The sequence below is a fragment of the Plectropomus leopardus genome, chromosome 14, assembly GCF_026936395.1.
Source record: "Plectropomus leopardus strain MGB_pleo_1.0 chromosome 14, ASM2693639v1, whole genome shotgun sequence".
NCBI lineage: Eukaryota > Metazoa > Chordata > Actinopteri > Perciformes > Serranidae > Plectropomus > Plectropomus leopardus.
In genome coordinates, this window is record NC_142189.1 from 664,024 (window position 1) to 688,887 (window position 24,864).

General features: G+C 42.9%; 2 protein-coding genes across 2 annotated transcripts in view; both read right to left on the reverse strand.

Annotated features, from left to right (window-relative positions):
- Window positions 1-14,542, reverse strand: part of tyro3 (TYRO3 protein tyrosine kinase) — a 25,528-nt gene extending 10,986 nt beyond the window's left edge. Inside the window, exons 1-12 of the mRNA XM_088087633.1 lie at window positions 14,439-14,542; window positions 14,024-14,307; window positions 11,103-11,286; window positions 7,879-7,979; window positions 7,624-7,794; window positions 3,836-3,922; window positions 3,628-3,743; window positions 3,332-3,512; window positions 2,067-2,209; window positions 1,543-1,681; window positions 1,341-1,464; window positions 748-842 (exon numbers count right to left, since the gene is read on the reverse strand). Coding sequence (XP_087943759.1) covers window positions 748-842; window positions 1,341-1,464; window positions 1,543-1,681; window positions 2,067-2,209; window positions 3,332-3,512; window positions 3,628-3,743; window positions 3,836-3,922; window positions 7,624-7,794; window positions 7,879-7,979; window positions 11,103-11,286; window positions 14,024-14,087 — 1,405 coding nt within the window. The 5' untranslated portion in view covers window positions 14,088-14,307; window positions 14,439-14,542. The remainder of the gene's footprint in view (window positions 1-747; window positions 843-1,340; window positions 1,465-1,542; window positions 1,682-2,066; window positions 2,210-3,331; window positions 3,513-3,627; window positions 3,744-3,835; window positions 3,923-7,623; window positions 7,795-7,878; window positions 7,980-11,102; window positions 11,287-14,023; window positions 14,308-14,438) is intronic.
- Window positions 14,543-16,215: 1,673 nt separating this feature from the next.
- lrrc57 (leucine rich repeat containing 57) lies at window positions 16,216-24,084 on the reverse strand. Its single transcript, XM_088087560.1, has 7 exons — window positions 23,926-24,084; window positions 23,448-23,622; window positions 23,228-23,415; window positions 21,968-22,103; window positions 21,301-21,569; window positions 20,176-20,361; window positions 16,216-19,424 (listed from the first exon to the last, which is right to left on the reverse strand). Exons 3-7 carry the CDS (start codon window positions 23,309-23,311, stop codon window positions 19,383-19,385), a joined length of 717 nt encoding a protein of 238 aa, XP_087943686.1. The 5' UTR covers window positions 23,312-23,415; window positions 23,448-23,622; window positions 23,926-24,084; the 3' UTR covers window positions 16,216-19,382.
- Between the last annotated feature and the right edge of the window lie 780 nt (window positions 24,085-24,864).

A 24,864-nucleotide genomic window follows, 5' to 3' on the forward strand; every position in this document is an offset into this window, starting at 1 on the left:
CACACACACAGCACTTCATTCCCGCTCTTCACGTTTGTATTTAATGTCACTTCCCCCAATTTTTTGCTGAGCCACTCAAGTTTTCATTGTTTATTTTTTTATTCTATTGTTTCTTTCTTTAGTATGCAACCAGACCTTCAAATGATTACTGATAGCTTTTATTAATTTATTTAGTTTTTAATGACTTTATTTGTTTATTTGGTTGTACAGTGGCTTCAGTAAATGGATGGACTTATTTATTTTAATCAAAATCATTTTCCTGTTGTACCATCCTTAGTTCTAACAATATCTGATGCTGTTTTACTGAACGTTCGTGTCTGAACTCAGAGGCCCGTGTGAACGTGTGAACGTGTGAACGTGTGAATGTGTGAAGGGAAGTGAGGGTGCAGAATCTGCACAGGGGTCAGAGGGAGTAACGGTAGCGAGTGTTCACGTAAATCTTCGTGTAATCTTTGCAGTTTGTTACTTTTTGGTTTTTTGTCAAATATCACCAGAGCTGGACTGTTTGTTTTCTTAAAAAAACATTATTAGTATCACTGCTGCATGTATGAATAATTTTACAACATACACTTGTAAGTGATTTTGATTTGATTTGATCTCTTTCCCACTTTAATGTTTGGGACAGAGGACGGTGGACGTCTGTCCTGCTGTGTATCACAGACACCCAGTGACGCTCGTCTGTGACAATTCGGACATAAATATCAAACAGAAATGGCAGAAGACAGAAGATGAAGTCATCAGACTCACGTGTGGACTCCTGCAGCTCGGCACAGTTCCTGTTGAAGGATCGAGCCGCCGTGAACGAGACGGAGCTCTCCGGACCCGGAGGCTTAAACGCCGAACTGAAGGAGGAAAGAAAGACACAGACGGCATTTCAGTATCAGTCTGCTGCTTCTCTACATCGCTGATACTCAAATTACGGTCCCCGGGCCAAATCTAGCCCCTGATAGGGCCTCTGGTGGCCCCAAACATTTTCTAATGTACAATAAAACTAAAGTGATTGACTCTGTGAGTAGTTTTTGTCCTTTTAGTCTCCATAAGGCCAGAGGAGGATCCCCCACACCCCCGACAGAGGACACAGCTGAGACACTGATGTCCTAAAATCACAGAAATGTCCTAAAATCCCACCCTCGCTGCCTCCTGCTGAAAATCTTTAAAACACAAATCTGTAGTTTCATCAAACAAACAGGAAACGCTGGTTTGTTGGGGACAATTTTCAGCAGATTAATACACATTTGGTTCTCCACTGAGTGTGAGTGTCAGCAGGACGCCGTGTGTGTGTGTGTGTGTGTGTGTGTGTGTGTGTGTGTGTTTTTTCAGTGTTTAAGTCTTTTTTGTACCCAAACTGCGTCTCTTTGCCGCGGCGGTGAGCGATGATGGTGAGCAGCAGTCCGACCACGGTGGCGACCAGCAGGCCGAGCAGCAGGCCGACCCACATGTGGCTCCGCTGGACCTGGACGGGCACTGAGAGGAGGACAAAGACTGTCAGGCACCGGAGACTGAGGGACGCCTGTCCTCTCTGAGGCGTGTGTGCGTTTTTACCTGAGGCCGGCAGCACCAGCACCGGGGGACTCCAGGGGCCGCAGCCCACCGAGGTGCACGCCGACACCTGGAAGGAGGCGTTAAAGAAACGAGCTCCTCCTGACAGCTGAGCCCAGCTCTCCTTAAACAGCAGCGGCTCCTGCAGACAGAGAGACCGTGAGGACGCACCGAGGACAGGACAGACCATGAGATGGACAGACCGAGGACAGGACGGACCATGAGATGGACAGACCGAGGACAGGACGGACCATGAGATGGACAGACCGAGGACACGACGGACCATGAGATGGACGGACCGAGGACACGACGGACCATGAGATGGACGGACAGAGGACAGGAAAGTTGAAAATCCAACGATAATTTCTGTTTTTGTCTCTCGCTGATAAATGGGGTCATTTTTTGTGATTTTTAAAGAAAACATGTCTTCTAAACCCATAGTCCCGTGAGTTTGGAAGACATATTTTCTTTAAAAATTGCCAAAAAATGGACTCTGCAGAGACGCTCAGAGGACAAACAGCTCTCACCTGTGGTTCTCCTCCCAGAGTCCACTGCACCCTGTAGGCCAACAGCTTCCCCTGAAGCTCCTCCTCCTGCAGCGGCGCCCAGCTCAGAGCCAGCTGCTGCTCCGACAGCTCAAACGTCAGGTTCCTGGGGGCCGCCGCCGGCACTGAGGGCCACACAGAGACACAGATACTACCTGATGACAGTCTGTTTCCTTCAGGCCGATGGACGACCTCAGAGTGTGTGTGTGTGTGTGTGTGTGTGTGTGTGTGTGCGTGTGTGTGTGAGACTGCGGCTGGTCTGAGGTCAGCCTGCAGGGGGCGCTGCAGAGGGGCTGCAGGCTACAGCTCAGTCCTTTCATATGGATCGAGGCCACAGACAAAAGCTGATTGTACGGAGGGGACTGGAATCTACTGGAGCCCGTCCAGCTGGACCCCACACACACACACACACACACACACACACACACACACACACACACACACACACACACACACACACACACACACACACACAACACAAACAACATCGGCGCGCTGAGCTGAGAGAAAACAGGAAGCCAGCAGACAGCAGGATCTCTGTGTCTCAGTCTTACTGAAACTTTTCATGTGTTCTCTCAAAATAAATAAACTGCTTGTTAAACTGGTTCCCAGTCTGAAGAATCACTGAGGGACAATTTGTTTAAAGGAAAAAAAAGTTACAGAAAAATATTTAAAGATAAAAAGATGCATAATTTTCTAAAAACAAAAACCGAGCCCACAATTTCCTAGAAATAAAAACATTGCCAAAAGCTTTTAAAGAAAAAAATATTGCTGAAAGTTTCAGGGAAAAAAAGAAAACACCTTAAAAAACAATAAAATTAACAAACAGTCGTTTAAAAAAATCCATGAAAATTTCAGAGTAAAAAAGTTATCAATTGTTTTTTAAAAGAAAGAAAAATTCGTCAAACAATTGAGATTTTTTTGTGCTCATTACAAAAAAAGATTAACAAAAATATCGACAAAACTTTTTTAGGAATAAATGCAAACCAGTGAATACACCCTTTAGTTTCCACGATGCACGCATGCTGCCGAACATCACACGCGTGACGCTGCCGTCGTTTGTTTCTGTGTAAAAACTTCAGAGACTTTCGAGACGCTCTGTGCAGAAAAGGCCTCTGACTGAAGCATTATGGGAGCTGTAGTTCCAAAGCTCAGAGCATGATTGTCCTTTAAATGTGTTAGAGAACAAAAGAGCTGATTAAATCCACCAATGAAGGGCTGTTACGCCGAGTGATGTCATCGCTCACCTGACTCAGGTGTCAGGAAGTGCAGCCAGGGGCTGAAGGGCGACGCCCCCACCTCGTTCACACAGGAGACCCTGACACTGTAGTTCGAGTGACTCCTCAGACCAGACAGCACATGCAGGTGAGGAGGAACCTGCACCTCCTGCTGAGGGAGGTCCCACCTCCTCCCCAAACGCCTCGACAGCTGAGGAGGAGGAGGAAGAGGAAGAGGAGGAGGAGATTTCAACAACTACTGATTTATAATAAATCCTTACCTGATTGATCAGTTTCCAGTCTGTGTGTGTGTGTGTGTGTGTTACCTGGACGACGCAGGTGGACAGCTCAGAGTGTCCTGTGAATCCTGGTTTCCATGACAGCGTGGCGTTGTTGTCCACCATCCTCTGGACCGTTAGCTCGACCGGCGCCGCCGGCAACACTGAGACAGAGACCCCGCCCCCCAGAGAGTTATCATCCAATCACGGCTCAGCAGCAGCGAGCGGTCACATGACATCGTGATGACACACTGACCTTTAATGTGAACAGTTCCTGTTCTGGAGACGGAGATCCCTCTGGTGTTCTTCGCTTCACAGTAAAACTTCACACTGCTGTTCACCCCTACACACACACACACACACACACACACACACACACACACACACACACACACACACACACACACACACACACACACACACACACACAGACACATACACACACACACAGACACACAGACACATACACACACACACACACACAGACACACACACACAGACACACACACAAACACACACACACACACACACACAGACAAACACACACAGACACACAGACATACAAACACACACACACACACACACACACACACACACACACACACAGACATACACACACACACACACACACACACACACACACACACACACACACACACACACACACACACACACACACACACACAGACACACAGACACATACACACACACACACACACACACACACACACACACACACACACACACACACACACACACACACACACACACACACACACACACACACACACACACACACACACACACACACACACACACACACAGACATACACACACACACACACACACACACACACACACACAGACACAAACACACACATACACAAACACATACATACACACACACACCCACAGACATACACACACACAGACATACACACACACACACACACACACACACACACACACACACACACACACACACACACACACACACACACACACACACACACACAGACACATACACACACACACACACACATACACACACACACAGACATATACACACACACACACACAGACATACACACACACACACACACAGACATACACACACACACACACACACACACACACACAGACACACAGACATACACAAAATATCATGTGCTTCAGTTTTGGTAGTTTTCCTGTACTTTTATCAAACAGTATTCTGTGTACAAAGCTTCACGTGTCAGAGTATTGTTACTCCGGTCACAGGTGGGACCAGCTTGTGTTTATATGCTTAAACATAAGTACACATCTGCATATCTGCTGCTCTCATCAATACTCCTTAGTGTTCTTGTTTTAATTCCTGTGCAGAAAAATAATTTAATAGAACTGAATGATTTTTTTATTAAATAATAGAAAGCAGCAAAAACAGCAACAAAGCCAAAACTAGGAACTTCAGGAATAAACAACAGAAATTACTCATATTTATCTATATATAGATATATAGATAAATATAGATATATATCCCTGAAATCATCTGCATCTATTTTTCTAACAAATTAAAGTCATGTGACTGGAGTCAAACACCTCCAGTGTCAGCACCGTGTGTTTTTTACAGGAATCGTGGATCTGATCGTCTCTGAAATCCTTCTCGGTTCTAATCTCGATGCTGATCGTGTTTTTTCAGCAGATATTTTTTGTAAAAACTTCGATCTGAACGTCCTGCAGCTGTGATGTCATCATGATGATCAATAACTGCGATCAGTTTCGCTCCGATGGTCCTTTAACATACAGCGTCCTGTAAGAGCACGCCACTCTCTGCCAGGAAACACCGTGTGTGTGTGTGTGTGTGTGTGTGTGTGTGTGTGTGTGTGTGTGTGTGTGTGTGTGTGTGTGTGTGTGTGTGTGTGTGCTCAGGTGATGGTGATGTCATCCCTCTTACAGACCATAAATCCAGCCGTCAGAGTGGCGTGGAGCAGCCGCCCTCAGCTCCTCTGTTTTTTTGGGTCGGCCGTTTCTAATATTTTGAAACATGGTTGTTTTTTTTTGTTTGTATTTTTTAGTTAAAAGTTAAAATAGAAAAATGCTGAGACATTTTGGTTTATGTAAAGAGGATCGAATATTTTGCCTTCTGTGGCGTCGGTGGCTCAGTGGACAGAGCGGGCGCCCCATGTACAGAGTCTGAGTCCTCGCTGCAGCGGTCGCGGGTTCCCCTCCGCTCTCTCCCCCTCTCACACATGAACTCTGTCCTATCAAATAAAGCCAAAAATACCTTTGCTTTCTGAAAAAACTGATGGGATTTCCTGAACTTTTCTGGTCTGAAAACAGACAAACCTTTGAATATTTCAGTACACTGACATCCAGCTGAGAAGAAGTACTCTGTTTTCAGTAAAAGTCCTGCATTCAAAATATCTTTCAGAGAAAAGTACAAAAGTATTAGAACGAGAGTATACTTGAAATAGTCAGCAGACATAAACGTATTTATTATGCATAATATTTCTACATAATAATTATTGATGTGTTCATCACTTTAATGCAGCAGCTGGTAAAGATGAAGCTCATTTGAAATATGGTAGATTCATCTAGAATAATACAGCTTCAATTATTGGTTGAGTTATATTTTGAATTCATAATCTGAATCTGTAAAGTAACTGAAGCTGTCACGGAGATGTACTGCAGTAAAAAGTAAAAGATTTGCCCACAAACTAGCATCAAATAAACTCTTATTAAATTTCCTGATAATTCTCTGGCTGCTGCCTTCCTCCTCTCACGCCTTTGAAAGAAATCTAGCCAGTTTGCTCAGGTGTAAAAGGGTTAAAAATATCCATTTATAAGCCTGATTAAAGCCTCGTTAGAGGCCGATGACTGGCCGACCGTGCTGTTATGATGTCATCAACTCGACGTCATTAATCAGCTTAAATATTAACAGAAATGCCCTCAGACTGAGAGCGGGCTGAGCTCCACCCGTCAGGACCGACCTGTGACCGAATTCAAACGCTCACATGAGTGTGACTCACAGCTGAGCAGGAACACGTCACACACACACACGCACGCACGCGCACACACACACACACACACACACACACACACTATGACTCAGCTATTGATCTGAGGCAGATCAATAGCTGAGTCAGAAACAGGAAGAGAGGAAATCATCTGTAACAGCGGTTCTTAAGTAGAGGTCCAGGGACCTCCTGGGGTCCTTGAGGGAGTTCCAGGTGGTCTCCAGGACCAGTTCTGCTACAGAAGTGAACTTGGTGCGAGTCATGAGGACTGTTCTGGTCACAGGTTTCACTTCCTCAGGGTTTCTCACGCTCGTTTATTTGTGGTGTTCGACCACAAAATCAGCTTTCACTTCCACAACTTAATGTGATATTTTTGGAGCTGGAGTCTGAATTTATCCCAACAGAGCTGCACACTCTCAGAGTGACTCTGGGCACAGACGGAGCAGCAGGGCGTGAAACTAAACCGTTTATCGGGCCTCATGCAACAAAACGATACATAAACTCAGTTTCTCTTGTTTTTGCTGTTATCCAGGAGATGTTCTTGTTTTGTTAGTACACGTTGATTTTTGACATTTACCTGCGTTTTCTTATTTTTGCTTTTCTCTGAGGTCAGAGAACATTTTACGAGTGGTCGAGACACTTTGACCAAAATAAGTGGAAAATACTTTAGTGCAAATCTGAGGAACTTTTATGTTACTTGAGTATTTTAATCTCCTATAAACTGTATGTATGAGGATTTGCTGTTGAATTATTGAGATTTCTTAAATGTATTTAAACATTTGTGCATGCATACTTTTACTTTTAATACTTCAATACATTTCCCTGGAATCACATTTACTTTGTTAAGTTTATTTAGTATTTTTATTTAGTTTACGTGCCGCGTACTTCAGAGGACGTTTTGGTCCCCAGATTTTGCTGCTGAGACGTGGTGATTTTGCAGCAGCTTAAATCCAAACACTCTATTGATTGTAATCACTCTGACAAATCTGTCAAAACTAATGAAACAGGATTTTTTTGCGTTATTTCTGCGAGCGGGACATGTTCTGACCTGGGACATGGAGGACGGACGGGGACGGGCGGGGCTCGCCCTCCTGGATGCCTCCCAGCCACCACAGCACCTCCACGGGCTCGGGGGGGCCGACGGCGGCGCAGGTGAGGTTGAAGGGAACGTTGGGGAACGTGGCGACGTCCTGCGGCTCTAGCAGGAAGTGAGGGACACCTGCAGGGGACAGGAAGCAGGAGAGCATGATGGGAACTCTGCAGCCAGATAACGCGGATCAGACGATGCGTTCAAGGTCCTCACCTTCCACCGTGAGCCAGGCTCGCTCTGAGGAGAAGGTCAGGCCGTGAAACTCCACCTCACACCAGTACTGCCCGGCGTCCTGCTGCTGCACCGACTTCACGCTGAAATGAAATGACACGACTCAACAGCTGCACGTTTACGAGGGAAAAAAGAACGCCAACATTTTTAAAGAAAAAAACAAAACAGCCAAAATGTTTTCTTTCAAAATTGGCCAAAAAAATCTTAAAGGGGAAAAAAAAGCAAAATATTTTTACAGAAAAAAAACTCTAAAATGTCTTCTTTAACCCCGTTAATACTGAGTAATTTTTTTTTTAAACATGGAGATAAGGCGACAAGCAACTTAACAAGACAATGGCCCAAAAGTTAGCAAAAAAAGTAAAAAAGGTCAAATAAAATTACCTGAAAATATGCAAAAAAAGTAAAAAAAAAAACAAACAAAAGACCTTAAACAGTAATGGAAAAAAATAATTCATTGTATTGTTTTTGTAACATGATTTTAAAGATAAAATTATTATAACTATAAGTTGTATATAAGCATGTTTGTTGCTGTTTATTTAAACTGTTTGGATGTTTGCTTCTGGAGAAAAATACAAGATTTTAAAAAACACAAGTGAAATGTGAATTTATTCAAGTACAAGTATGAACAACATGAGCTCGGCTTTTTAAAAATAATTTGGCCTCTTCCTGTTTTTGAATAAAATATATCCTCTAAATTTAGATCTGTGGTTATGCATGAATGTAAAATCAGGGGCTGAAGCCTGACGACGCCACTGTGGACCAGCTCAAAAATTGCTGCTCCCATTAAAAAACACCTGAGGAAAAAAACACCTGAGAAAAAAAAACTGAGAAAAAAACTGAGAAAAAAACTCCTGAGAAAAAAAAACTGAGAAAAAAAACTGAGAAAAAAAACTCCTGAGAAAAAAAATCCTGAGAACAGCGTCCACACTGAAAACACGTGTCCCTAAAAAACAGGACGACTCTGGGTCTGCAGCCTCGGATTTCTCTGATTTCTGGTCGGTTTTTGTGGACGGACGTCAGAGAGGAGAAACCAGACTGGATCAGATCACCACGTGTTTGACGTCTGAGTGATGAAGAGGAGGAGGAAGAGTTTTGACTCAAACTGTCAGTCAGCCTCTGACTTCCTGTCTGACCTTTGACCTCCCGCGGCGCGCTGGTCTCTCTGACGCTCTGAGATCAGAAATCAAACCGGTGTCCGTGTGTTTGGAATATTTCTGTTTCTCTGACCTTCACCGTTTTTTCTTTCTGTCCAGGAATCTGAGCGCAAAGCCGATTAACCCGCCGGCGCCGCTCGCTGAGCCAAACAGACCCGAGGTCAGCTCCTCAGGAAACCTTCAGACGTTTAAACGCAGACTCCTGATCCCGAATCAGCCGTCACAGCTGATGTAATATTACCCAGAGGCCCCTGGGAGCTGCTGGATTCCTCGTGGTCGACTGATCAGAGTGTTTGGGTCGCCGCATTTCTGACGGACAAAATAAAGTCTGCATGTGGAGCCTGCAGCGGCGAGCAGCTCAGGTCAACACCACAGTCATCGACGTTCACCGCCAATCAGCACCGACCTACAGACGGACTCGCCGCCATCAACCAACACCGACCTACAGACGGACTCGCCGCCATCAACCAACACCGACCTACAGACGGACTCGCCGCCATCAACCAACACCGACCTACAGACGGACTCGCCGCCATCAACCAACACCGACCTACAGACGGACTCGCCGCCATCAACCAACACCGACCTACAGACGGACTCGCCGCCATCAACCAACACCGACCTACAGACGGACTCGCCGCCATCAACCAACACCGACCTACAGACGGACTCGCCGGACACTTCAAAGTTCAAAACTTAGAAAATTCAGAACAAATCAGCTGTTCGCCCGACGACTTTGACTTCACTGTGGAAACACTTTTGCTGCTTCAACAATAAAACTCAATGAAAACAGAAAATCACAACAATATTTTTCACAGACTGATTCTGAAAAGTGCATCTTGTACAAAGACAGATACGAGTGTGTGTCTTTGAGAGACAGAAGGAGGAGGACAGAAGGAAGAGGACAGGAGGAAGAGGACAGAAGGAAGAGGACAGGAGGAAGAGGACAGAAGGAAGAGGACAGGAGGAGGAGGACAGAAGGAAGAGGACAGGAGGAAGAGGACAGAAGGAAGAGGACAGGAGGAGGAAGAGGACAGGAGGAGGACAGAAGGAGGAGGAGAGAAGGAAGAGGACAGGAGGAGGAAGAGGACAGGAGGAGGACAGAAGGAGGAGGACAGCATCAGTCTTCAAAGCAAACAGCAGCTCTGCCTCTATTTACTGTCCACGAGCTGTTTAACCACCAAACAGAGAAAAAGACAAAACGCCAACGACCAACGCCTCCCCCCGCAGGGCTTTTACTGTGAAGGAGCTGCAGGGCTTTTACTGTGAAGGAGCTGCAGGGCTTTTACTGTGAAGGAGCTGCAGGGCTTTTACTGTGAAGGAGCTGCAGGGCTTTTACTGTGAAGGAGATGCAGGGCTTTTACTGTGAAGGAGCTGCAGGGCTTTTACTGTGAAGGAGCTGCAGGGCTTTTACTGTGAACGGAGCTGCAGGGCTTTTACTGTGAAGGAGCTGCAGGGCTTTTACTGTGAGGAGCTTAAGTTGCTTTTTTTATGTAATCAGACATTATTTCCTCAGACTGATGGATTGGCAGGTGATTGGCAGGGTATTGGCAGGGTATTGGCAGGGTATTGGCAGGTGATTGGCAGGGTATTGGCAGGGTATTGGCAGGGTATTGGCAGGTGATTGGCAGGGTATTGGCAGGTGATTGGCAGGGTATTGACAGGTGATTGGCAGGGTATTGACAGGTGATTGGCAGGGCATTGACAGGTGATTGGCAGGGTATTGGCAGGTGATTGGCAGGGCATTGGCAGGTGATTGGCAGGGCATTGACAGGTGATTGGCAGGTGATTGGCAGGGTATTGGCAGGTGATTGGCAGGGTATTGGCAGGTGATTGGCAGGGTATTGACAGGTGATTGGCAGGTGATTGGCAGGGCATTGACAGGTGATTGGCAGGGTATTGGCAGGTGATTGGCAGGGCATTGACAGGTGATTGGCAGGTGATTGGCAGGGCATTGACAGGTGATTGGCAGGTGATTGGCAGGTGATTGGCAGGGTATTGGCAGGGTATTGGCAGGTGATTGGCAGAGCATTGATGAGGTGGTGGCTGTACCTGTGGTAGGTCTCCCAGTGCTGCTCTCCCAGTGTGATGAACATCTGGTCAGTGCTGTAGAGTTTCTCTCCATCCTTCATCCACACGATGTCCGGCTCCATCACGCCCTGAACGGCGCAGCCCAGCCTCACGGCGTTCCCCTGAGTCACCGTCTGATTGGACGGATGCTTCGTGAACAACACGCCTGCGGGACAGACCAGAGAGAGACAGAGAAAAGAGGACGACAGTTGTTTAAATTATAAAAAAAGTTTCAGTCAAAGGTCAAATGATGGAAAACCACGAGGAGCGTCTGAGAAAATTATTATTTTTTAAAAACGTATTTTTATTTATTTTTTCTTCTTGCTCTTTTTTACTTTCATATCCTACATTTCCTCAGAGTTTTTTTGGCTCAGTCCGTCTTCTCTTTTGTGTGTCAGCTGCACAAACACAGACATGAATGAGCTTGATGAGAGTAAAATAAGCAGTTTACACATCAGCAGCAGGAAGAAAACCATCAGGCCCGATCCTCTGTGTCTGCTGATGTTTGTTTGTCCTGTCTTGTCAAAATTTCTGTCTCCATCTACCTCCGTGTAAGCTCTGACTATCAACACCGTTTCTCTCTATGAACTGCCCTTTTGCAATCACTAATAACATTTAAAACAAAAAGGAAGAAAGGAAAACCATTTGGAGGAAAACATGATGGAAATGTGTCATTTCTGTAGGTTTCATGTAATATTGTGAGGAAGGTTACAGAGTCTTCATCGCTGCACACACATCTGCTGTTTCTGCCTTCAGCAGCACATCAGCGGTCACACAGGAAACGCTTGAATAGACAGACACTTTCAAAATACTCCTCTGGTGTTTTTTTAAATGTCTGACGTGAAGTTGTTGGCTGGAGGGATGGAAACACCTCCGGGTTTTTCAGGTTGAAATCACGCTCACCTTTGGTGTTTCTTAAAGCTCAATGTGCAGTTTGAACAAACAAAACTTCTGTTTACATTCACTGTTTCTCACCTGAACTCACTGACCCGCTTCAAGCCCGCCCTCTACTCCACCGATACTCAACCTGCGGTCCAAGGGCCAAATCTGGCCCCTGATAGGGCCCCCGGTGGCCCCTAAACATTTTCTAATTGACAGTAAAAAACACAGTGATTGACACTGAGAATTATTTTTGTCCTTTTAGTCTCCATAAGGTGTCAGAGACATAAAACAGCATCCAAATAGAGCTTGTTGATCCAAAAAAGAGCCAGAGGAGGATCCCCCACACCCCCGACAGAGGTCCTAGATAAGATCACAGAAGCGTCCTAAAATCTTAGAAATGTCCTAAAATCCTAGAGATGTCCTAAAATCCTACATACGACACAGAATCACAGAAGTGTTCTAAAATCCTAGTAATATCCTTAATTAATCCTTAATTGTGTTTCTATTATCGTTTACGGACATATTTTGTACACGTTTTTGTTACTTAAAGCTGTGAAAAAGGAGAAAAAAGTTTAAAAAAAAAAACAAGATAAAAAACAACAGAATCACTTCCCTTCACTTGTGACATCATCAGGTGTCATTTCCCTCCACTGATGACATCATCGACCATTAAGCACTGAGCTGGTGATGTCATCATGAAGAGAAACTTCGAGAGTCGTCATGTCAATATAAACAAAATAACTATATATATATATATATATATATATATATATATATATATATATATATATATATATATATATATATATATATATGTATGTATTCACTTCAAAGACAGTTTGTCTTTCTGACACTGGAAGCTGCCTAAACACTCATTTACTGTCACACATGATGGACATTTGGTTTAAGTTTTTTTGATCAATGCAGCAACAGAATCAAAAATATTGTCTCATTTATTCCACACACTCTTCTTTTTCTTGTTAAAAACTTCATTACCCATAATGCAACTGGACCCCCAACAGCCCTGCTGATTAAAGACTCCCTCAAAAACACTGAGAATTAAAGGTTTGACCATAATTCACTCTGAATTTTTTGGTAAATATATTCAGACGATAACAACAAAATTCAACTAAAGGTCACAAATTAACCCTTTGAAACGTGCGCAGATTCACCTGATCTCTGTGAAAAACACAGAGAACAGTTACAGGAAGATTACCTGAAATTTAGCACAAAAAAAATAATTATTAATTAATAATATTAATAATTATTATTAATTAATAATAATTATTAAGTTAGAGTAATTTTTCCCTCGCTTTCTTTACAAAAAAATCGAAGTAATTTTCTTGTTTCCGAACAGTCCCTTAAAGGCTGCATCTGTGATAATGAGCTTGACTGGCGGATAACAAAGTCTGAAGCTCACATTCCCTCACTAACACCACACTTAGCCTCGGTGGGTGCTGCTGAGACCCCTCACGCCAAACTCCATTCTAATAATGGAAATATTAAGAAACATCTGTTTGATAGATAGTTTCAGTTATATAACAGACATTTGTTTAACCTCTTTAATTTCGCATGACTCTCCTGCTCAATTCGGTGAACATAAAATGAGCCAATAAAGCTTATTTCAGTGAGGTTTTTAGGTTTTTACTGATTCAGGCTGCTCACAAAAACAGCCCGCTGCGGAGCTCGCAGACTGCTGAAGGCAACAGACAAAAGGTACAAAAGTTGCCCTTTACTCTAAATAACCGGCTGCTTGGTGTGTTGGTGTACGCCGAGTGGACCAGAGGCTAGCTTAAATTAATTTAAAGTTTTTAGATAAGTTTTATTAGATGTGAGTATTTTCTGAAACGTTAACAAAACTTTAAATTAAAACATTTTTAATAGAGTTTGGACTTGCAAATTTCACTTGATAGGCCGCTTTCCACAACAGCTCACAGTGAGGTTTGTTTTGAACCAAACTCCGAACGAATAAACGCGGATTTAACTTTGAGCTCCATAATGTGCTGCAATTTTTCACTCACCGTTCCCACAGATCGCCTCAGGAGTCCGCAGCAAAAACAGTAAAATCCACAAAATCCGCTTCATGTTCGCATTATTTCTGTCGGTGGGTGTCTTTAAACCGTCGCTCCCGCTGGCCGGGTTAGTTCGGCTCGGTTCGGCTCGGCTCGGACTGCCTCTGCCTTCACTGAAGCCTCATTTCCAGCCGGACAAACAGGACTTCACCGGGGGACGGAGGCAGCGGCTCGGAGGATAAAACGGTGGAAACATGGAGGAGGATTCGGTTCAGCCCCAAAAGTTTAAAAATCTGAAGATAAAAAGTTAAGTTTGAGTTTCGGACGGGAAATAAAAACGCAGAAAATCCGTGTAAATCTTGTCATCAGACTGTAAGTGCTCAGAAACAGTGAAAATCAGTGAAAATCAGTCAGAAAGTCTCACCGAGCTGCGGATCAAACCGCCGCTGCTCTGAGCAGAAATGACGTCAGGCTGCACACGATGCAGCACGAACACACCGGAAACGGCACCTTCAAAATAAAAGAAGAGCATCGTAAACACTGAACCTACATGTTAATTTTACACACATTAATGAGCAGTTACTCCTAACTTCATAGTTTTTAATTTTACTTTCATTCAACCTGTTTTATATGGCATTCTTTCTTTAATTAGCGTCTTATCTGCCTATACATGTTGTTCTTTAATCTTAGTTTGTATCTGCTTAAATTAGGTTAATTCTCTTCTCTACATTTTATTTACTTATGAGGAAATTGTATTTTTGAACTTGCACCCTCATATGTTGTTGTACTCATTTCTATTTTATTTGATTTAATGTTCTTAGTTTTGGTTATGTCACTGGGGGGCAGGGGACAGACTGCAGGGGTTTCTGACATTTTATTCTGTAAACCTTTTTATTTTGGAAGCACTTTCTGCTTAAGCAGGAAAAGTCCAATATAAATACAGATTGTTATTATTATTATTATTATTATAAATTCATATTCTTGATTCACTGTACCATTATACTTACCTAATGTCTGAAATGCATGGTTTGTTTTTTTAATTCAATAAATATTATATATAATATATTCTTAACATTTTTTTGTTTTGCACCAATTTTGTATTTCACTTGTCGTCACTTATGTTTTTATTTTATTTTGTTTTTAAATGTTTAAGTCATCCAACCAATTGATTTTTTATGTTATAGTTTTGGTCTAAACCTGATGCCATTATTTCTAGTTTATTTATTTTTTCGCTTTACTCAAGAAGTAAATGTACGAACCTTAATGTTGCAAAGAAAGAAAGAAATTGTATCCATTTAAATCCAGATTATATTTTACTCCCAGAGATTAAAATGTCTTTCTATCGTCCAAACCTCGCTGATTTTGTTTTCATTTTTTTTTATGTTATGAAGTTATTGACAGAGATACAAAAACACATCAAAATGACTTAAACCCCCTAATAATGTCTTAAAAATGTTACATTTGTTTTATTTCAAATAAACATATTCACGTTTCACACTTTTACATATTTAATGTTTTTTAATTTTTCCAGCATGAATCTGACTCAGAGCAACATAAATTATTTTAAATGTTTGTTTTATACATGTTGTTCTTTTATTCTGTAAATAAACTTTGCTAATATTTACAAATAAACTTCAAGATATTTGATCATTTTTTATTTAATTCATTTATTGAATGTAAACATTCAGCGATGTGACGTCACTAAACCGGAAGTGTGTGTTTCACTGTGTGTAGTTTGACACTTGTTGGTCTCACTCCCTGAAGAATGTGGGGGCACCGGGTAGTGACGTCAGAATCCGCTTTATCATGAGGACAATAAAATGATCAATGATCAAAATGGGATACTAATAGGAGGGGAGACCGGGGTCAGTTGGCACACAACTGTTTTCTGCTCATCTGAAGGTCACAGAAAAAAATAAAATAAATATGGATACATCTCCAAAAATTAGAATATTGTGAAAAAATTCAATAATTTCCATCCGTTATTTTAGAAAGTGAAATTTGTGAAACATGTATTTCCTCCATATGCCAAATATGGTCAAAATGACCTCATCAGGTGGAAAATAGTCAAAATGACAAATTCAGAGTCAAAAGCCCAGAATGACACCCAGAAATAATACAAGTCCTGTTTTTCTGCTCTGATGGCTGTGGGATCAAAAATGTCAGTTTGAATGGGTTTCAATGGAGCAGAAACAGCTGACTGTGGTAATTACTGTTTTTATTTTAGGAAAATCTCTGATCAGCTGGACATTCAGAGGACGATGTCAACCCGACCGAAACTATTTCATAGAAGGTTTTACAGTAAAATCTGTTTATATGGTAAAAAAAACGAATCTGAAAAACATTAAACTGTTGCAGAAACTGGTGAGCTGACGTTAAATTACCCGAAAGTCTCCGACAAGCTTTAATATGAGCTTTAATATGAGCTTTAACATGAGCTTTAATGTGAGCTTTAACATGAGCTTTAATATGAGCTTTAATGTGAGCTTTAACATGAGCTTTAATGTGAGCTTTAACGTGAGCTTTAATGTGAGCTTTAACGTGAGCTTTAACGTGAGCTTTAATGTGAGCTTTAACGTGAGCTTTAATGTGAGCTTTAACATGAGCTTTAACATGAGCTTTAATGTGAGCTTTAACATGAGCTTTAACATGAGCTTTAATGTGAGCTTTAACGTGAGCTTTAACATGAGCTTTAAGATGAGCTTTAATATGAGCTTTCACATGAGCTTTAATGTGAGCTTTAATGTGAGCTTTAATGTGAGCTTTAACGTGAGCTTTAATATGAGCTTTAACGTGAGCTTTAATGTGAGCTTTAACGTGAGCTTTAACATGAGCTGTAATATGAGCTTTAATATGAGCTTTAACATGAGCTTTAACATGAGCTTTAATATGAGCTTTAATTTGAGCTTTAACGTGAGCTTTAATGTGAGCTTTAACGTGAGCTTTAACGTGAGCTTTAATGTGAGCTTTAACGTGAGCTTTAACGTGAGCTTTAATATGAGCTGTAATATGAGAATAAACTCTGCGGTGTCCTTTAAACATGCAGCCGACAGGAAGTGAGTCTGCGAGTTCATATTAAAAACAGGAAACAGGAAGTCCAAACACCTTCAATAAAATAAGTTTAAGATGCGAATTAATGTGAAATCATCGCGTACTGACTGACTGATGCAAGATCAAATCTGAAAAATGACAAAAGTATAATAAATGAAGAATAATGTAAATAAAGCAGAAGTCGCTGACATACACAGAAATGCAGAAATATATGTAGCTGTAAAAACTGTAAGAATTTATGAGACATTTCTTAATTTTCTGTTGAATTATGAATTGTCTTCATTTATTCAACATTTTCTTCATTTATTTATTTTATTTCAGCATGTTCTTATTCCTGTATATATCTCTGCAGTTTTCTTTTAGTAATTCTGATTTTTTCCCTTTCATGTATTATCTGCAAACGTACATTAAATATCTCTTAATATATATGTTTCTGCATCTATTTATTTATTGAAAAACATAATTTCCTTCAGTATTTGTAAGCTCGTCTTTATCCTTCAGACTGAACTCTGAATTATTTATTTCAATTAAACTGAACTTCTTTTCAAAAACCCGAAACATCAAAGAATCAAATAGAAAAAGAGATATTAATAAATCACATTAAATACCAGCAGGAAGTGCGTTTGTTTTTCTGCTTCTCAGTTTAATCTCGATAAATTAAATATTGAAGCCGTTTCGGTTTAAATTCACAATTCGGATCCTAAAATGCGTTTTATTTTGGGGCTCATTTACAGCAGGAGAACAATCGGAGAAAAACTGAAATAAATATTCCTGCCGTTGGCTCCAAAATATTTCATCTGATATCCACGAGTCATGTGATCGCTGCTGATCCAACACAAATCTCATTTTCAAACTTTTCTGACAAAAACACAATTTTTACACACAAATCTGTGAAATCTGCTGATTTATCAGGAAATGATATTAAATGATATTAATCACAATATTTACAGATTCAGTTATAAACAGCTAACCCTTTGACATCACTTCATAAGTATTTAACCCTTTGAAACCCGAGCAGATCGGCTAAAAGGCAACGAGCGACTCGGAAAAAACGTCCACAAAATTGCAAGATTTTCTAGATTAAGAGATTAAAAAAAAAAAAAAATTTTAAAGCCAGAAAAAAAATTCTAGGAAACTATATTTAAATGACCATAATCTGATATTCAAAATAATGTTACAGAATAATTATTATTTCAAGTTTTAAGGTAATTTCTTGGTGTTTTTTTTCTTCTTTTTTAAGTTTCCTTCTGTTTTTTGGTTGTTTTTTTTTTTAAAACATTTTTAGGTTGTTTTTTGTAACTTTTTACTAATTTCTTGCATTTTTTTGTCATTTCGTCTCAAGCTGCTCGTCGCCTTCAGTGTTTGACAGAAATGAAACCCAGCCCGCTCAGGTCTAAAGGGTTAAACGCTCTGAAGTAAGATTTGACTGATTTTACTTTTTCACAGACTCGTCTGCAAATCATCGATTAAAAAGTTAATCAAACAGTCCAGAACTCGACGATGAAACGCGCAGAATCGCAGAAACTCAAAGCAGACTTTGTTTTTGTAGTTTTGCTTAAATTTGAACTTTAAATCGTCGCAGATTGTTTTGTGTCGGTTTATTATTTTTTCGGCTCTCAGTCCGCGATTTAGAGACGGACTAAGGACGATGCGTCCCCCTAACATTAAACAAACTGCATTTTGGGATTCACCTTCATCGTCATCCTCACCGTCACGGCGGCGTTCATCTCTCGTGCGTCTTCGTCTGTCCAAACCTCAGAGTTTGTTTAATTCTGTTTCCTGTTTCGGAGACATTCACAGGAAGTTAACGGCTAAAGAGAACAATAAATTAGAGAACATCAGCGTGAACGTTGAGAGAACGTTGAGAGAACGTTGTGTTAAAGTGAGCGCGTCCCTGAGTCTCTGCTGTCGACAGGAAACAAGTTTCACCTTCTTCTTCTTCTCTCCTCTTAAATCTGTTTCGTCATGCCATCTGTCGCTGTGTGAAGCTCTCAGAGACCGTCCATCCGTCTCTCTGTCCGTCTATCTGTCTCTGTCTGTCCATCTGTCTCTGTCTGTCCATCTGTCTCTGTCTGTCCGTCCGTTTGCAGGTTATGTGAATCAGACAGGAAGCAGCAGGTCTTGGTCCAGCAGCAGGGGTCGGGGGTCGGGGGTCTGGTGTGAGGAGGACTGTCCCGGCTGTGTGAGGTCTGTGTTTACCGTTTGTTTTTTTGCAGCAGAAGAAGCAGCGGCGGCGGCGGCGGTGGTGGTGGGCGGAGTCTCGGCTGTCCCCGCCTCCAGGTGGCGCTCTGAGGTTCAGACCCGTCATCGAGTGTCTTCAGGCAAACTTCTTCTTGGTGGCTGTGAAACGCTCCATGTACTGAGGAGAGACCAGAACAGACCATCAGAGACCAGAACAGACCATCAGAGACCAGTACAGACCAGCACAGACCACCAGAGACCAATACAAACCAGTACAGTCCACCAGAGTCTATTACAGACCAGTACCGACCATCAGAGACCAGTACAGACAATATTTAAATATAAGTTAGGGACTGTTTGTCATTTATAAGAGGAGGAACTGATGGTTTTTATTTTGGCTTTAGGAGAACTGCACGTTACTTTACATGTTTCCTTGATTCAACGTGGGACCTTTTCCGGCTTTTATTACCTTTATATGACAGGACAGAGAGACAGAGGAGGACAGAGAGACAGAGGAGGACAGAGAGACAGAGGAGGACAGAGAGAGGGAAGAGGACAGAGAGACGGAGGAGGACAGAGAGACGGAGGACAGAGAGACGGAGGAGGACAGAGAGACGGAGAAGGACAGAGAGACGGAGGAGGACAGAGAGACAAGGGAGGAGGACAGAGAGACGGAGGAGGACAGAGAGACAGAGGAGGACAGAGAGAGCGTGAAAGGGGGAGACAGAGGAGGACAGTGCAGCAGGGCCGAGGCGGAGTCAAACCCGCGACCGCTGTGGTGAGGACTCAGCCTCTGTCTGTGGGACGCCGCTCTGTCCGTGGGACAGTAGACGTCCCAGTGTGGGCCTTTCTAAATGTCTTTTTTTGGCAAATGCATGTCTTGAATCTCTGCTGGTTGGTTGCGAGCGTCTCGGCGGGAGCGGTCTCACCTTGTCGTAGCCGTCCAGGTCTCTCAGGTTCTTCACCTCGAACAGGTTTCCCTCCACAGAGAACAGAGACACCTGGGAGTCCTTCAGGATGGACTGAGGGATGGAGGACAGATCCAGACAGTTCTCCTCCAGACGGAGGACCTTCAGACGGGGACACTGAGACACCTCTGCTGCCAGCACCGAGATCTGAGGAGGAGGAGGAGGAGGAGGAGAGAGAGGAGGAGGAGAGAGAAGAGGAGGAGGAGAGAGAAGAGGAGGAGGAGAGAGAAGAGGAGGAGGAGAGAGAGGAGGAGGAGAGAGAAAAGAGAGAGGAGGAGGAATCTGTTTTTTTTGATGGGCACTGATACTCAATCCTCCATCCTGAGGGCCAAACCTGGCCCCTGATAGGGCCTCTGATAGGGCCTCTGATAGGGCCTCTGATAGGGCCCCTGATAGGGCCCCTGATAGGGCCTCTGATAGGGCCTCTGATAGGGCCCCTGATAGGGCCCCTGATAGGGCCCCTGATAGGGCCTCTGATAGGGCCCCTGATAGGGCCCCTGATAGGGCCTCTGATAGGGCCTCTGATAGGGCCCCTGATAGGGCCCCTGATAGGGCCCCTGATAGGGCCTCTGATAGGGCCCCTGATAGGGCCCCTGATAGGGCCCCTGATAGGGCCCCTGGTGGCCCCCAAACATTCTCTAACTGACAGTAAAAATAAAGTGATTGACTCTGTGAATAGTTTTTGTCCTTTTAGTCTCCATAAGGTGTCAGAGACATAAAACAGCATCAACATAGAGTCAGAGGAGGATCCTCCACAGAGGACACAGAGGACACAGCTGAGACTGATGTCCTAAAATCACAGAAACGTTGTAAAATCCTAGAATTATCCTAAAATCAAAAACTATCCCCAAATCCAAGAAATGTCCTGAAATCCCCAAAATGTACTAAAATCCTAAAAGTTTCTTAAAATCTGAGAAATGTCCTCCAACCCCAGAAACACATGGAGCTGCTGTGCTTCCTGTTATTTTCAAAATAAAGCAGGTTGAGTCTCGCTGCTGATCTGCATCTGGATACATCTACCTGGATCTGGTTCTGTATCTGTACCTGGTTCTGTGTCTATACCTGGTTCTGGTTCTGTGTTTATACCTGGTTCTGGTTGAGGTTGATCTCGATTGCCTGCAGCTCTGACACGGCAGCGGGGACGTTGTGGATCTGGTTTCGGGACAGGTCCAGCAGGTCCAGGTGCCTCAGGGCTCCCAGTCCAGAGGGGAACTCAGAGATCTGGTTCCCGGACAGGCTGAGGGTCCGCAGGGCTTTGAGCTCGCCCAGACCGGGGGGCAGCTGCTGGATCCGGTTCCCATTCAGACTCAGAGTCTCCAGCTTCTTCAGCTTCCCGATCTCACTGGGAACACTGGCTGGAAAACGACACGTCACACAACACGTCACACAACACGTCACACAACACGTCACACAACACGTCACACAACACGTCACACAACACGTCACACAACACGTCACACCACATGTATGACCACACAGAGGCGTCGGCAGGTGCGGCGCACACAGGTGAGCTCGAGGTCGCCCCGTCTTCATTTTAATGTTTAAGCACATTCAGATCATCTTTATTCTTTCTCTTTATTTCTTTTATTTTATCTTTCCTAATCCGTGTTTGTTTTTTTATATTCTATTTTCTCGTTTATTATTCTCTGTAACTATTTTATCTCTGTTTTTTAAGTCATTTCCATCTTTATTTTTCCTGGTTTGTCCTGCCTGCTGTCGTTGCTGCTCTGACGCGTTGTGCTGTGACACTCACTCAGTCTGTTGGCGTTGAGCGTTAAACTCTTGAGCTGCAGGAAGTTTCCGATGGCGGCGGGAAGAACCTCGATCTTGTTACCGGACAGATCGACGGTCCGCAGGTTCGAGGTGAGTCTCTGCAGCTCCTCCGGAAACTGAAACAACACAGGAAGCAGGAAACGGCAGCGTCAGAGCGGGAGGTCTGACCTCCACGCAAACGCCAACTCTACGATTAATAACACCGACTACGATATTAATAACAACACAAATGAAAAGAACGATAACAGGTTTCTGCCTCAGGGACAGTTTGGAGAGCGTCACACACTCTTCCTTCTTCCTGTTGTGATAACTGTGTGTGTGTTGATGCATGTGTCCTAAATGTAGTCCAGATTGTGTATTTGAGTGTAATCAGTGAATTTGCAGCTCAGCTCCTACAATAAGTCTAAAATACACTGTGGAAACTAAATAGTTACATTCAGACTGTTCAGGTCCAAAAATGCTCCATTGAAACCCATTCAAACTGACATTTTTGATCCCACAGCCATCAGAGCAGAAAAACAGGACTTGTATTATTTCTGGGTGTCATTCTGGGCTTTTGACTCTGAATTTGTCATTTTGACTATTTTCCACCTGATGAGGTCATTTTGACCATATTTGGCATATGGAGGAAATACATGCTATTTCCACTAGGTGACCTGTCACAGTCAATGTAGCTGCTGATCACTGACATATCCCAGACTGTCAGCAGCTACACTCACACACTGACATATCCCAGACTGTCAGCAGCTACACTCACACACTGACATATCCCAGACTGTCAGCAGCTACACTCACACACTGAGGAGGAGGAGACTCAACATACTTCATCTAAAAACATGGTGGCATCATGAATGAACGAGTTATAATTAGGATGTCATTTAATTTGTGTAAAGGCTCCAGTCACGTTAATGATTGATGGAGGATTTGTTTATTTTTCCTTTAAAAAATTCCTATTAAAAATTTGGTGATTTTTTCTTCTTTTTTAAAAAAAAATCTAAATCTAAATGTAAAAAAGACTAAGTTTTAGAAAAGTGATGCTTCTTTGTAAAATGCTGAAGATAATTGACAGTTTAAATGTGTTTGTCTCATGTCTTTGTCCCCTGTCTTTGTCCCCTGTCTTTAAGTCAGATCAGATCAGTTGAGTCGATCGGAGACGTTTGTTTCGGGGTTTTTTTCAGAGTCAGCATCAGAGTGATCGCTGTGATGTCATCCTGTGGTGTCATCAGCAGGTGAGTCTCACCTCCTGAAGTCCCTTCGCTGTCAGCTGGAACACCCCCGTCTTCTGGGACGTCTCCAGGTGAGACTTCAGAGCGCTGTTCCCCATCTGGACGCTGGAGACAGGTAACCCTCTCTCTGTCTGTCTGTGTGTCCTCGCCTGTCTGTCTCTCAGTATCTCTCTCTCTGTTTCAGTGATTTTCAGTGTCTGTCTCTGTCTTAGTGTCTCTGTCTCTCTCTGTGTGTCTGTCTCGGTGTCTCTGTGTCCTGCAGTTGTCCTGGAGCTGCTCTCAGGTTAAGTTTAGAGTTTAAATCCAGACCGGATGTTGTGGTTATGAGTTTGTCTCTGCGGATCAGCTGACGCTCCTGTCCTCTGTCCGCCTTCTTCTTCTGCGGTAATGAGATCAGGCTGTGAAATCCCTACAACAACAACAACAACAGAAGAAGAAGAATCAACAACAACCAGCAACAGGCTGCAGCAGCTAGCTGCGTTAGCTTCGTGCTAGCGTAATAAATCATGATAACTAATAAGATTAAAATAATAATATTTTAGAGACACGCGGGACACCGATGAGCCGCGTGACTGGCGGGTAAACAACCCGACAGCCTTCAGTCAACAGTAAACAAACCTCCGCCCGAGCTAACACGTTAGCATGCTAACGTTAGCCTGTTAGCCGCCATAAAAACACCAAAACAAACCGGAAACGAGCCTGTTTTACTCACGTGGAGTCGGACGGTAAAGGTGACGCGTTTGGTCCAAAAGTTTCGCTCAGTTTGATAAAAATGTTTGATAAAATCTGACGGAGAGCCGCGAGGACAGCGAGACGCCCTGCAGCACCGAGGACCGAGCCGCTCCGCCAGCCAATCAGAGCAGCGGACAGCGGACACGTCACTGCCGCTTCTTCTGATCTCATTGGCTGTTGGTGAACAGCGTTCAGGCGCTCTACCGCCACCACAGGCGGTTTTCAGTTAAAAAGTCAAATAATGTTTTAAGCACTTGAGGTACTGATGGGTTGGTTTTGGCACAGAACAACTTTAAAACTTTAAAACTGATTTTTATTATTATTATTATTGTAAAAGGATATTTTTTCTATTAAAAAAAATCCCCACACAATATGGAAGGAATGTCTTCAATCTAAAAACAGTAGGTTTTGTGTTTTTTGTTGTGTTTGGAAGGAATGTTTACTTAAAAATATTTAGCTTTTGGTTTTTTTTATTAAGATTTTTTGGCAATAGTTTTGGTGATTTTAAGTCACAGTTTGGAAAGCATTCAAAAAACTGTTTCATCATACAATTTTGTCGACTTGCTTTTACATACAGTTTGTGAAGCATGCTGATTTTTTGGTGGGGGGGCTGTACTCATTCATATTCATACACGTGCATAGATAGATAGATAGATAGATAGATAGATAGATAGATAGATAGATAGATAGGTACTTTATTGATCCTGAGGGAAATTTAAGTAACCAGCAGCATATTAAACATACAGAATAGAATAAATATATAAGCAATATATACAGAGAAAAAGAGAGATGCAGAATATGTAAAAACGTAAGATATAAAACAACAATAACAATAAAACAGTGCAATACCAGTAAAAACAGTGCAAACAGTGCAAACAGTGTTTATCTGTGTGAGGAGGAATTGAAGAGTCGTATGGCC